At 36.2% G+C, this 15,637-nt stretch overlaps 1 protein-coding gene across 2 annotated transcripts in view; it reads left to right on the top strand.

Annotated features, from left to right (window-relative positions):
* The window catches only part of Tmprss11f (transmembrane serine protease 11F), a 79,401-nt gene extending 73,040 nt beyond the window's left edge, over window positions 1-6,361 (top strand). For both annotated transcript variants that reach the window (XM_027390987.2, XM_027390988.2), the window contains exons 9-11: window positions 580-839; window positions 2,546-2,688; window positions 3,251-6,361. In XM_027390987.2, the coding sequence (XP_027246788.1) occupies window positions 580-839; window positions 2,546-2,688; window positions 3,251-3,409 (562 nt within the window). In that variant the 3' untranslated portion in view covers window positions 3,410-6,361. The remainder of the gene's footprint in view (window positions 1-579; window positions 840-2,545; window positions 2,689-3,250) is intronic.
* The last annotated feature ends 9,276 nt before the right edge of the window (window positions 6,362-15,637 follow it).

Genomic DNA, 15,637 nt, shown 5'->3' with positions numbered 1-15,637 from the left:
GAAAGAGCATCTATGTGAAAGAAGAGTTGGTAAGCAGGGGACTGAACAGACTATAGCAAAAAGCTGTGTGAGCCTGGCTTCCAGTAAGGGCAGTTTAGCCCTTGAATGTCAGGAAGGGGTGTGGGTATGGGTGGAGAAACGACTCTGTGAATATGAGGAATTGCACAGCAGACACATTCCATTTAGCCACAAAGATCACAGTAAACAAGAGCCAACAAGTAAGTTGTCAAATCAGGATGGGCGTTTTGGTGCAGAGGGAACTTACTTACTAGGATGTTCATTATCTAGAAGAAAGCAAATTAGTTTCTGCACAATTCGTTGAAATAAAAGGATGAGAACTCAAAGAACTCTAACAAGGCACAAACATAAATGTTGGAAATTGATAATTAATAAGTTGCATGCAATAATTTGGTTTAACCATAGGAAACCTCTTTTTCACAGTGCCACCAACTGTCATTCTCTCACCATAGGAATTTCCCAAGTGCTTAATTCTAAACGTTGGGCAGAGATATGATTTTGACATTTTCTAAAAGAAGGTAATGGGAACCATCACAAATCTTATCTTTTAATTTTCTGTAGAAACAGAGACCCAAGTAAATGGATTGCTACTTTTGGTACAACTATCACACCACCTGCAGTGAAGCGAAATGTTGGCAAGATTATCATCCATGAAGATTACCACAGAGAAAGCAATGAAAATGACATTGCTCTAGCCCAGCTCACTACCCGTGTAGAGTTTTCAAATGTGGTCCAGAGAGTCTGCCTCCCAGATTCATCTATGAAACTGCCACCAAAATCAAGTGTGTTTGTCACAGGATTTGGATCTATTGTAGATGATGGTGAGTAGTTCCATCCTATTTTTTGTGATACAAAAATATTTTCATAAAAATAATGGTGCAGGGTCTGGGCTTCAGTTGAAAAGTGTTATGCAAAGATGGGTTAGGATCCTCAGCACCCATGTGAAGCCAACTGTGTGGCTCACACCTGTATTCGATGAATCCATTGTTCAGTGAAAGAACCTAAAACTCATAGTCTCAAAGGATCGGCTAACAGTGATGGAAGAAAACACTGACCACCAACCCCTAACCTCCAAATGCACATATATAGATACACATTTGCACCCATATTCGTATGTGCACACATACAAACACATACTCACACACATGTACTACAAAACACACATACATTCAGGCAAATGATGATGATGATGATGATGATGGCAAAGCCCTTGTGTGTGTAGCCCTTGGTGGAATGGGGAACAGTAGATTGGTTGGAAAGTAAAAGAAATAACCTTGTCTCAGAGTTAACAATTGAAAAAGTAGTAAGAAAGGACAGAGACTAGTAGAGAAATGAAGAACAGAGTAAGTTAGAGATTGTAATAAAGGATAAATACAGAAGTAGCTAAAACAAATTGTATACTTCCTTGATATAAATCCTTTTGATCAGCATATATTTTAAATCCCGTTCTTGGTATCTTTTCTTTATTTTCCCTTTATCCCCTCTTCAGAAATTTTTAGATATCAAGTCTAAGAATTTCATAAATTGAAAATCAAACCTTAAGAATTCTAAGTACTAATTGCTATACACAGAGGTATTTCAAATACTTAACATAGAAATGACACATTTAATATCCAATGAAGAGTCTACTGAAGAACCCATTCATAGATATGCATGCCTATAATCCCAGCACTCGGAAGTAGCAGCAGGCAGATCTGAGTTTGAAGGCAGCCTGATCTACAGATTGAGTTCCAGAACAGCCAGGGCTACACAGACAAAACTCCTGTCTTGAACTCCATGCCCCCCAAAAAGTACACTGAAGGAAGTAGGAGACGAACACATACTAGGACACCTAGCCTAGCTCTTTGAAAGTAGAATTCTGTTATGAAGTTTTTCTTGGCTTTTAAGAGGTTCTTATGAATTTATTTTCACTTCTAACTCATGTTAATTCTTCCATAGTTCACCAAAACCCCAAGCTCCTTCCCATCAGTATTCAACCATGCAGCATCCTCCATCCCTAGCCTTAATAACCATTCCGCTGTCAGATAGCTGGTACAAGTTGGTCATCCATTTTACTTCCCATGTTATGAAACGCCTTAAGCAACACACTACAAAGTGACACCAAGGAGAATGCTTCTCTGCACTGTGTCCTGGTTTCTACTTTAATATTAGCTGGGGAAAAAAACACTGAATTTATTTATCATACAACTTGGACTAGATCAGTGTGGTTGATATCTTAGAGCATGCAGTGAAGACTGCAGATTGTGTGCTCATGAAAATTTTGTATACGTATACTATCTGTATGTAGTTTTAAAGAATGTCTTGAAAGAATCACTAATATGATACAGTTCTGAGGCTTGTATGTTTGATTCTTTCATGTAGACACTAAAGATAGAGTAAATGCGATTTCACAGAAACCAATATTCCTAAAATTGTTTGTGCTTTGGCTCCTTAGAGTATCCAGGCCACCTTTAACCTATAGCAGAGTTACAATCATATTTTAAAAGCACATTATTTCTTTGTTTGTTTATCTGTGTGTATGTAATAGGACCAACACAAAATAAGCTCCGGCAAGCCAGGGTGGAAACCATAGGCACTGATGTTTGTAACAGAAAGGAAGTGTATGATGGCCTGATAACTCCAGGGATGCTGTGCGCTGGATTCATGGAAGGAAAAGTAGATGCATGTAAGGTAAGTTGAAAGTTGAAGTCAATCCTTCAGAAGGAAGTTCCTATTAGCTATTTCTGAGATTAGCACATACAAATAGAACAACTGTCCTAGTGTTTAATGTGTACAAACCCAAAGTAAAGCATTATTAGTACAGTGTTTTATTATTTTATTGTTTGTATTTATTATATTATTATTTTTCAGTGTAGCCAGATATTTATAGCACTATATAATTTTCCCCATTTATACATTAAGAAATGAAAATCAACTATCCACACAATTACTTTATGCTTCATTATTCGTTTTCCTTTCTCTTTTTTGGTGGGGGACAGGAATGGGAGATTGAGACAGAGAATCATAGAGTAGTACATGTTGACCTCAAATTTACTATGTAGCTGAGGATGACCTTGAACAATTGATCCTATTTTCTCCACCACCCAAGTTCTGAGGTTTTAAGAGTGCACAACCATGCTTGACTTCCATTATTAATTTCTTTTTTCTTCTTCTTTTTCTCTTTTGAGAACAAGGTCTGTGGAAAAGAGATGATTATTATGATCTTGAATTGGGGCATTTGTTTCTATTCCAGGGAGATTCTGGGGGACCTCTGGTCTATGACAATCGGGATATCTGGTACATCGTGGGCATTGTAAGTTGGGGGCAATCATGTGCTCTTCCAAACAAGCCTGGAGTCTACACAAGAGTGACTAAATATCGAGACTGGATAACCTCCAAGACCGGCATCTAAAGTGCACTCTTGTGAGTTATAGCTATGGCACACAGAGTGGAACACCTGCAGATTGTATATTATCGCTTAGAGTCATGACTATAGTCACAGCACACAGAGCAGGATGCTTGCAGACTGTATATTATCACATAGAGTCATGAGTTATAGTCATGGCCCATGGAGCAGGATGATTGCAGATTGTACATTATTACTTAGAGTCATGGGGATCAAATCAGTGCTTCTGCCAGATATCAAAGAACTCATCAGACTTAGACCAACTTAATATCATGAAGTAGCTTTTGTGTACATAAACTCTCTACCAAGAAGAAGGAAGACACGGCTAATGACAGGCAGCATGAATTCCTCACTCATAAGGGTGACTCCTCAATATGACAAACACTTACAAATGGCTTCCCTCAGGACACAGGAGCTGACAGGCTGCTACAACTTTACCTCATATGATTCATAGAGCTCCAGGATTCATCTTGAAAACATCAGTTAGCATCTTCCCTAGGGATTCAAGACACTGGCATTCTAGAACTCATGACTGGACATTCAATTGCGAGAATGAAGGAATGTGGAACCTGCAGTAAAATTTGAACACTAACTGGGGTTTGCATCTAACCGAGCAGAGCATTATCCTCAACCACAGGAGCTGCCATTATTTAAATGCATATGAACTTGCCATAACACCATAAAACGCCCTCAAGCATGAGCTTCAGGAAGCATTTTGCATCATAAAGAAGCATTTCTGGCTTACTTGTTAGCAGTATCTTGCCAGCCACATATCAATCATAATTAGCCCAGAAAAGAGAAAAATAAAACCATGATAAGAATTTTTCTAATGCTTTAGAAGGATAAAAGGAAACATAATTGGCTTAAAAGCATTTAGTAGCAGGGAACACTAAACTTTTGATGGAGTGTGTTATCCAAATACTTATTTGGAATTATCAACCTGAGCATATGCTTACCAATGCTTTTGTAAATCATCACTCATTGTCAAGTCATATGTCTTTCAAAATGTCAGATGACAAGAGTATTGTGCAAACAGTTAGGATAGTGTTTATATACTGAGCACTAAATAATACTAAGTGAATTCCCTAACAAAGGGGCTTAGCTACAGTCAAAGCCTAGTGGTGGGCACAGAGTTAGTGATTCAGCTAGTATCATGAACTTTGTCTCTCTGCCATATGCAAAGTATATGATTTTATGCAAATGACCCAATACCTCTCTATTAATTAGCTCTTTCATCTGTATAGTGTGACTAAAATACTACCTCATTGGCTTTTTTGAAGATTACATGTATTAATACAAGTGAAGTATTTGCAATAGCAACTGCACACAGGAAGTTCTCTGGATGAATAAGCTACTATCAATATTAATGTTCTTTGGAATTTTAAAAACACACTATTTATATTTTCAAATGCCCCTACTTCTTCAAAGAAATGTAAATGATTTCAAAATACTTTAAATTACATTGTTTAAAAAAAAGCAGATGAAGTATCAGATTTTCAAAATCGTTTTTATGTTGTTTCTTGGGTTTATTTTGAACTGTGTCTGCAGTAGACAGGCAATCATAGGATGATGACTGCCATGCTTAGATCTACAGGCATGCATCTGTATTCATTACCAGCTCTCAAATGTGAGGCCTGCATCTGCTACTTTGACTTTAGCAGACAGAAACTGGGGCATAGCCATCCTTTAATGGCTAAAAGTTTTGTTTGTGGTTTACTTTACATGTAACTGTGTTTATATGCAGCATATATAGCCAAAATAAACACAACTTTCAAAGCCTTTGAGCTGCTCTAACTTACATCTCAATGAGCTACAAGTGCTGGAAGTCAAGCCTTATAAGCTGAGGGTTAGTGACAACATTAGAAAATGCAGAGTAAAAGCTTAAGCATGGGCTTGATTGATGCTGGATTTTTCCTTTAATTTAATACAAACTCCTCTTGTGGTAGATACATGAAAGCAAATTTGTCTACCAAAAAAACCCTCATTCTTTCTTTTGTCAATTCTATAACAATGGATTCATTGTATGTAATTTTATTTATGTCATAAGACTGTGATGAATTTTTGCATATAAGTGTATGTGAAACTATGTATACTGATTTAAATATTTCCATGTTTAGTTAGACTGAGTTCAATGATAACACAAATAAGAGGAATGAATATAAAAAGCCATATGAATTCTAAAAAATAGAAAGTGTATTTTTTATAACAGTGTTTGTATGTCTTATTTCAAGTTTGGTATTTGGCTTATTGGTTGAATGTCATAGAAGTCAAGTGATCTTACACTTCATGTTTTCCATCTGACACATGGGTTACTAAGCTGTCTACCTCATGGCATCACTGTGAGGCACTCTTGATAAATAATAAAGTTTAAAAGTTGGAAAACGTTAAAATCTCAAAAATGTAAAGTATATTATTGTTAGAAGACATCAATATAGATGATATAGAAAAAGCATTATGATTATAAAGATATGTTTGCTCTTTGCAGTGTTGAGTTATTATTGCTTTGCTTATTTGGCAAACATAAAAATAGTTAGCAACACACAAGTAAATGGCCTTGCCTCCTATGTATTGACACTGTAATAATTTTAGTATGTTTTTAATTGAACAAACAAGAGCCTGATAGGTTTTAAAAAGAGAACAAATCGATTAAATGTACAGAAAATGTAATAACCCCCACAAAAATAATCTTAATGAAACTTGGGGTTCTAACTAAATTGTTAACTATTATGATTGAGAAAGACTGAACCAAAAGTTGTGGTAATAGTCAAGCATGGTTCTGATGTCTTCATGATTTACTAAAACTAAAAGCAATAAAAGTGTATCTACCCTTTCAACTGAATAAACTTCTAATGAATTATTTGATAGCAATAATATATATGGAAATGAAGATAAACTTCTAAGAAATTATTGAAATTGGTAAGGTCATAACTTTTGAAGCTGAGGGAAGCATAACACATTCTCTACATCAAACTGTTTTTTGAATGTTGATACTAAGACTAAATAGATATACACAAGTTTGTAGAATGAGCCATACGCCGTAGAACAGAGTCCATCCCAGTCTTACCTCCATTGCTAAAATTTGAGCCATGCAAATTAGAGAACCCGGGTCATTGTAGCCTTAGCAACCATTGCAAATCACTGCTTCTCCTTGCAAAAATAAATGTGAGGAAAGCTAAATCCACACCATGTTCCACACCTTATATACACCATGTATATATACATATGTGTGGTGTATGTATGCTCATGTGTGTGGGTGTACATGCATATGGATGTTTGCATGTGTGCAAAAATGTGTGCTCGTGTGCATGTGTGTGTGTGAATGAGAGAGAGAGAGAGAGAGAGAGAGAGAATATGCACATATGCACAAGTGGTTTTGTCTTATTTTCTAATACTTCATATAATTTGACCTCTCTCAAATCATTGGTTCTATCTTACCGACTGTAATTCTGTCAAACTTTGGACTGGGAGTTTCCATATACTTATATAGTTTTACAACAATCTTTGCTACATACAAATATATAAAAATGTGTTTAAGGCTCACGATTCTAATCCACAATTGCCTTGCCTCCTTTCTTGCAACTTTTCTTTAGCAGTTCTGCCATTTGTGAGATATTGGTCACCAAAGTCAGAGCAGACTTCATCACCAAACTGCTTCACTGTGGTTAATTTCAGTAAAAAGGGGATGACCCACTACTACCTTCAATTCTTTGAACTTGTAAATCTAAATAACCTTAATGTCTAATCTCTAATATAGTCTATGAATCTGAATTTCTAATTCATTAAATCTCTCAAAGTTGCCACAATATCACAGTAGATTTGCCTGCTGAAGACTACACTTCCATCCATGCAACCCGATGGGATTTTCTGTCAATGGTATAAATTTCCTATCATTATCATAATTGGTCTTTAGCTTGTATCCTAAACAATCTAACAAACCCTTAGCCTGAAAGCAGAAATAACAGAACTCAATGGCTCTACTCTTACAGACAGAAGTCAGAACAACAGAGAAAAAATTTTTAAATGTTTATATTTAAAATAATACAATTTTGTTAGTGTGATCAGAAGTGTTTTACTTTGGACACAGTGCAATATGTTAGAAGTAAACCTATTTAGAATTATACTGCTTCTAAAGCAAAGTTGAGCTCATCTAGATCCTGGTCTGTAGAATAAAAGAATGTGATAAACAATTATTATTTTAACAATTATGTTTTTTATAACTTGTTACACAGTAATATAAAGTTGATAACATTCTGAATTTTGTGTGTCTCAGATGGTTTGAACATTTGCCTCTATGTTCATTTACTAATTATTTTAACAATTAAGTTTATATAACTTGTTACACAGCAATATAAAATTGATAATATTCTGAAATTTTTATGTCTCCAAAAGTTTGAACATTTGCCTCTATGTTCATGACTAATTTGTGTTCCAGTTTATTATAGTGATTTAGTTTTTCTTCCACTACTATGAAAAGACACCATGACCAAGGAAACTTATAAAAGAAAGAATTTATTGGGTGAATACTTACCATTTCAGAGGGTTAGCTCATTATCATCATGGCAGGGAGCATGGCAGTAGGCAAACAGGCATAGGCAAACAGGCATGGTGCTGGAGCAATATCTGAGAGCTCGAACAAGTGGAAAGCACATGGACACCAGACTGCTGGGAGGCCAGCACAGGACTGATTCAGACCTCTGAACGTGGATGTCAATGAGGAGGCCTCGGCACTCTATGGGGCCCCTGATAGTGGATCAGTATTTTTCCCTGGTGTAAGAAGGGACTTTGAGAGCCCATCCCACATGAAGGGATGCTCTTTTGGCCTGGACACATGGGGGAGGGCCTAGGCCCAGCCCAGGATGATGTGGTGGACTTTGGGGAGTCCCTGTGGGGGGACTTACCCTCATTGGGGAGCAGAGGGGGTGGGGCTGGCGGGGTCTGGGGGGAGGGAGAAGTGATTGAAATGTGAAGCAAGCTTGCTCCTAATTTGAACTAATAAAAAAATCTCAGAGCTCACATGTTGAGACAACAACCACAGAGAGAGAGAGAGAGAGAGAGAGAGAGAGAGAGAGAGAGAGAGAGAGAACTGGAATGGTGTGAGCTTTTGAAACCTCTAAGTTTCCCTCTAAGTACACCTCCTCCAAAAGACTGTATCTCCTGACCCTTCCTAAATAGGTTTCACCAAATGAGGACCAAGCATTCAAACATATGAGCCTGTAGAGCCTGTAGAGGACACTCTTAGTCAAACAATTGAAGATTGAATTTTTCCAAAATGAAAGAAGGAATAGAATATAAATAGCAGTGTTGAATGCTACTGGCTGAAAAGAATGGGTCGATGAATATTGAATGCCTTGGTGCTCATATAGGGGCTGCTTAGCCCAATGAAAGACATCACAGTTTTAACCTTCTGAGCTTTGTTACCAGAGTGAGCCTAGAAATCTGAAAGCATACAAAACTAACTCTAGATGCTTACATGAGGAGGGGAAGGTTTTTTAGATTAGGCAGAGCTGGGGAGACTAGGAATGACTGTCCTGGAGGAAGGTCAGGCTTCCAGAGTTCATAAATCCATGTGGACAGGCTCTAATGAGATCTGACAGTGAGTGGACTGTAGCAAAGAAAAGAGAAGAGATATTTTACATATGTAGGAAAGATAGTTACTGGGAGACACAGAATAGTGCAGAAGAAATGAGAACCTGGCAGTATCAAAGAAAGTGGATGCTGATATAGTTAAAAGTTATTGGACCCAGAAAAAAAATATAGTCAGTTGATGAGAACCTTACAATGGTGGTGGGTTCAAAGTAAACCTCAAGGTTTTTTCATTCTTAAGATATCTCTTTTTAGACTAGATGTGAGAATACTGGGCAAGATATAATGAATGTATATGCTACTGCACTAAGAAAAATCTTGTCAAGAGTATCAAATGCTTCCTGAAAACCTTATGTTTCAGGTGCTTCTGAAAGCGATGAATGACTGAGCCAGAGACTAGACATTACTGACTCACAGAGACAGGGCTGCTTCTTGAAAGACAAACAGAAAGCTTCCCCACGAGTCAAGGGAGTAGTTTACATTTGGGACTTGACGTTGTTTCTCAATTAGCCAGAACAAGGAAATATTTATTTCCTGTAACACAGACTTTATCAAGCGATTCTTTTCCTTACCTCAAACCATACTCTTGGTTAGCATTTACCCGTCCCAACTTGTTAAACAAGTTTCTTTTAAATCTTCAAGTATTCTTAACCTTACTTAGCCAGTTTACACATCTTCGACAATATCCAGGATGCTATTCATTTGACAGGGATCAGACACAGAGCAGTGTGGAGGTGGAGAAGCTGGCCTTCCTTGCAGTGGTGATGTATCAGTAAGTTGAGTTTTATTTCATATATGAAGCGTTTGTTTCATATTTGTGCTCCTAAATGGAAGTTAGAAATCATGTTAATTATTTTTCTCTATTGTAATATTAATATTCTCTATTTCAGAAAACCTTGTTAATGACTTTATACTTAGGAATTGAGATTTTATTGTTGGATTAAATTACAGTTTAGTGCTGGATATGAATTGGAAAGTTTAATATGAGGATTGAGATAATAATGTACATCTAGGGGGAAGACAGAGAGCCTGAAGTGCACTGGTAAGTTTAAGGAATGAGGAAGGAAATATTTCTCACCTCTACCTATGAGTTCAAAAGATGTTATGCCCTTTGTATTCATTCTAAATGATGCACTAAGTTGATTTATGAAAAATGACATGTCCATGTTTTGTGGAAAGCATAGTTTTTTAGACTCTACTCTGAAGTTGATCAGTATAACTGAAACTCAAATTTATAAATCAAAATTTAAATGTTCCAATTTTATTCTTACCTCTTCATTCCACTTTCCCTTTTCATATCACCTATGTTTTAATATTCTCCCTACCTTGAGTTTCCTCCTATAGCTCTTTTTACTATCCAAAATAACGTCTCCTTATTAATCATACACTTACTGTTGTATTCTTTGTAACATTAGCCTATGAAATTAAAAAATGCAAAAGCTGCTCAATTAAAAAATCGATAAATACTTTGCTTTTTAAAGGAAGAAAATAAAAAACATATAAGAACAATTTATGTAGGAGTATGAGAAATATGACACAATCCATGATTACAGTATTTTTTATTACTATAGATATAGAAGTTTGTAGTAAGTAAATCATAAATATTTTATTTTTTACCTTTGTGTCTGATCTGTTCTGCATTTTTACATACTTTGTGTCATCACACATTCTTAATCTACTCACAATGAAGGAATTACAAATGTCTGATTAGGGTTGTCCTCTCCTTTTGGTTAGAAAAGCAGGATATTGATGAATGAAATTTAATTAAGAACAACTAGGTTTCTAGACCAGAAACCTCTCCAACAAATTTATTTCAAATAGATTATGTCTTCACCTGATCACCTTACATCCACAAGTTAAGGTTTAGTTTGTTAAGAAACAAAATAAAGAAATCAAAATTAATTGTATTTGTAGAAGTAGTACACATTATGATAAATTATTATGGTTTTATTTTTATTTAAATAATTTCCAACACACACAAAATGCCAACAGCACACCAAAAAATATAACTCAGTTCAAGGGCAGGGATATATCTCATGTACTTTTTATGTGTGTGTGAAAACCAGAGTATGGATCTTAAAACCCACTTAAAATGTGGGCAAGGTGAATGCATACCTGTAACCTCAGCACTGATAGCAACAGAGACACAAGGATTTCTGGACCTTGCTCTGTGAAAAAAAAAAAAAACAACAACCAAAAAAACCTATGAGTTCTGGGTTCCAAAAGAGGCCTAACCTCAAAGAAATAAGGTAGAGTGTGAAAGATGATGATACTCTCCTCTGTTTTGCATATGTGCACCTACACATACATGTGCACATATGCACATACACCACACCCACATACACACATATATAAAAATAAATAAGTAGAATTAATCAATTTTCTTCTTCAGTATCTGGCATTTAGTTAAGGACCGTTATATGCCAGGAACTAGTACTAGCATTGGGGGCATACAATTTAAATTTCTGTTAAAATTTCTGTAAAATGTTAACTCTATATTACAGTTGGCTAAAGGGAAAGGAAATCCACCAGTAAATGGACAAATGACAGTGACGTAAAAGAAAAGAAACTAGGAAAACAAAGTCAATAAAAGTCTAGGGAAAACTCATCATGAAACCATTTGAGCTTCCACATTCTCATAAACCTCCATTTCAAGGTTTTCAAGATTTTCTTCTGTAGACCCAAAACCCCACAATCCTATTCTCTATTCAGACAACCAAGATGATAAATTGATACAATTTTATGTTGTTAGGTCTGGCTTTCTTAGCTTTTTGGTTCAAAGAAAAGTGAAGGGAAATGTCATAGAGAAGGTAAAAAAGGTACTAGCATGCCTTCTCTGCTCCTCCTACTGATAATGTCTTTGGGAAACACAAATAGAACTTTTATTTGTTACTTCTTACCATTTTTGAGTAGAGTGAAGAAAATGTACCTTATTTTTGTATATGACATTATGAACCACAATGCCTAACACTTCCTGTGCTAGTAGACCCCTATAATTGTTCTTCTAATTCATTGAAGGGCAATTAATTCTAGCCAGCAACTCATCGATTCCTGGTTTTCTCAACTTCACTCAAATGGATTTCATAGTATTTATGACTTCTTTTAATCTAGAAATAGTTTTTTTAGTAAGCCACTCTGTATTTATAGTGATCTAAAAAAGTCTAAATACATTTGTTTTTTACTTAATTTATTAAATTAAATTATTTGATTTAATTTCTTTTATTTTACCAAAATAAACAATTACAAAATAGAACTAAGGCTGAGTTTGATCCCCATAACCTATGATAGAAGAAGAAACAAACTTCTGAAAGTTGTCCTCTGACCTCCACATATGTTCTGTTACATGCTTTGACCACTCCATGCCACTATAGCATGGAGACAACAAATGCTATATAACATGGCAGACAGACAAATAAATAAACCCTCAGATGTTCTTATTTTTAAAATGAGAATCTGTCTCCCACAAAATAGTAGAATTTTCTTTATTGTAGAAACACCTATTAGTAATTGTTTCCCCCTCTGTACTGTACTTTTATAATAACATAACTAGTCAACGGGCCTAGTGCTCCAGGCCTAAAGTCCTATCTCTTGAGAGGCTGATGTAGGAGAATAAAGAATGCAGCCTTGCCTAAACAATTCAGTAAGATCATGTCTTAAAAACCTTCTTTTTAATTCAATGGGCTGAGTCTTGCCTAGTACACAAGTGGTCCTAAGTGAATACCTAGTACTGAGAAAGAAGAAAGAAAAAAGAAAGAGGTATGGGGGGGGCATATAAAAGGAGGAAGGGAAGGAGGGAGGGAGGGAGGGAGGAGGAAAATACTTTGCCAAATGAAAATATATGCAAGTAGAAAACCAAGTCTAATGACTTTAACATGGCCATGGGGATCAAATCTGATACAAGTGAAGAGTGGTCCTTGTTTTCTGGGATATTGCTCTGGGCAGTAGGAGTTCAGGGTTGCCAACATGACACTAGGATAGAAGCAAAAGAACAATGCTACCCAAACTGAGTAAGAGTAGTTAGTACTTCTCAAATGGTGTAAGTTTGAGCTATTTCAGGACATATGCATACATAATGTACACACACACATACATTTATACAAACAAACATATACAGATATACTAATGTTTTCTATCTTAAAGTACGTTTAAATAAGATATAAACATGTTTATTAATTTGTGATTGGACTTTAAAATAGTTTTATTTATTACTTGAGAATTCCATACACTCATATAGTGTGTTTTGATCATACACATCCTTTAGTCTCCTCCCTCCACATACCCCTCCCACTTTCATGTCCTATTTTAGTCTCTTCCACCACATACCCTTCCCACCTTTATATACCATTTTTGTTTTTCTACAACTTGCTGAGCCCAATTAGTGCTGGCCATATGTTTATGGGTACAGTGTCATTCAATGGATCATGCCCAACCAATTAGTGGCCACACCCTTGAAGAAAACTGATTCTTCCTTCCCCAGCAGCCATCAATTGCCAATAACTCCTTAGATAGGGGTAGGGCCTCACGAGCACTTCCTTTATCCATGATAGGATGATGATTGGCTTGAGCTTGGCTATGCCTTGTGCAGGTAAAGTAGCTGCTATGGATTCAAGAGTGTAATGGCCTCTTCATGTCAAAAAGACAGTGTTTTGTATCAGTTTTCTCTTAACTTTGGTTCTTATGATCTTTCTTTCCCCATTTCCTTTATTGCTGAACCTTGGGGTGAGGGAATGATATCGATGTCTCATGTAGGACTGAGCACTTCAGAATCACTTATTCTTTGCCTCCACAGTTGTGAGTCACTGTATTAACTGCCACCCACTGTAAAAATCAGCTCATTTGATGAGAGCCACAAGCTGTGCTATGATTAAGTGTTTCTATAGGACAACATCATAATGATCTTAAGTATAAAGTAATTCTACTGAAAAAAAAACATTAACACACTCTGAAGTCAGCATTGTACTTACTATGTGGTACAAACATTAACCCTACAATAATAAATATAGCTCTATATCTATACCACACTCTGTTTCCTGAAGCTCAGGGGACATCATGGAAGAGGGGACAGAAAGACTGTAAAAACCACTGTCTGTGGATGTCTGCATGAAGCAGTATTGGTTAGGCAAGACAATGTCATTGTATATGTGAACGCACAGCAGCTGTGACTACATGCATGTGACCTACACAAGAGTGCATCACTCAGAATGCTAGCATGGATGAGGGAGGATCTCATGGAGTCCCACTCTTATCTAAGGATCTATGGATGATTGGCTGTGGGAGGGGCCAGTTTTCTTCATGCAATTGGCTATCCATGTAGGAGTAGATGGCCCACAACCATAAGCATACAGCAACACTAAGTGGACTCTGAGTTTACAAACCCAGCACAAGAAGTTGGGAGGGAAAAGTGGTTTGGGGTATAGAGGAGGGATTGGAGGGGAGAGAATGGGGGAGTGGATTTTATTAAGCACATTTTATGCCTGTGTGAAATTTGCAAACAAAAAATAAAATTAAAAATAAATATAAAATTATCTCTCCACTTAAGTTTTACACACATTCAAAATTATTTCTATAATATTAATTCATTTCTTTACAATTTGGTAGACCCCGAAATGGCACCCATGATTAGCAAACTACTCTACACCCTTTCTTTATGTTTCCCTATATAGTTCTATATGGTTTCCTGACTAACTGAAATAGCTCTAACTCAGTACACAAAATTCACCATGGTCTTTCAAATGAGGGCTTCTCATACTCCAGCCACCCCACAACCAGGAATTTAGTTATTGTTCTCTTTGCCATCGTGGACCACTACTCTTCTGGCCTTATAAAATTGCTAGATTTTTTGAGGTTCACATTTTTGTAAAATCTACTTTCTTCACTACCTCAGTGTAGTCACTATGGACCCAAGACTAAATTATGATCCAAATTATTTATAGACTTGTGTTTATCTTTTTCTTCCCTAAAACTTGCATTTACTTGAGATAGCACAAGTGCCTTGTAGTAGATGATTGACATCCTCATCACTTATTTCCTTGAACTTCTCATTCCGATATATTTTTTCTCTCAAACATCACTTATGTCCACACCCTGGGTTGGTCAGGAATGGGAGTTACTCTCTATGAATCACAACTCTGAACTTCTAACACTGCTTTTTCATTCTCATAGTCATGTTTTAGTGCATCAGAGTTGATTTGCTGTTGTTAATTCATTTATTCTTTTGTTTTGTTTTGTTTTAACCTTTTTCTGAGGAGGGGGTTCTCTGTTCCAGACTGGTCTGGAACTCACCATTTAGCCCAGGCAAGCTATGGATTGCTGTCTTTCTCCTTCAGTATCGTTAGTGGTCTGACTATAAGTGTGAACCACAAGTGGCTCTAATTTTGTAATATTCTATGTGTATTATATGTCACACCAAATTACATACAAATTTGGATTACTATAATTATATACACTTTTCTCCATCTTGTAATTCTTTTTTGCTGATTTTAAATGTTTATTCTTTAAAAAATTAATTGCTTTTTATACAGCTATACAAAGTTCTTAACGTTTCTTTGGCAATGGAATATAATGGAATTTTACAACTATATAAAAAAGTTACCCTCGACTAAGAGACAGTATTGACTGTGTGTACATAGTTGACTGACAAAATTCTCTACC

Source organism: Cricetulus griseus, assembly GCF_003668045.3.
Source record: "Cricetulus griseus strain 17A/GY chromosome 1 unlocalized genomic scaffold, alternate assembly CriGri-PICRH-1.0 chr1_1, whole genome shotgun sequence".
Lineage (NCBI taxonomy): Eukaryota > Metazoa > Chordata > Mammalia > Rodentia > Cricetidae > Cricetulus > Cricetulus griseus.
This window is presented reverse-complemented; position numbering and strand designations above follow the sequence as displayed.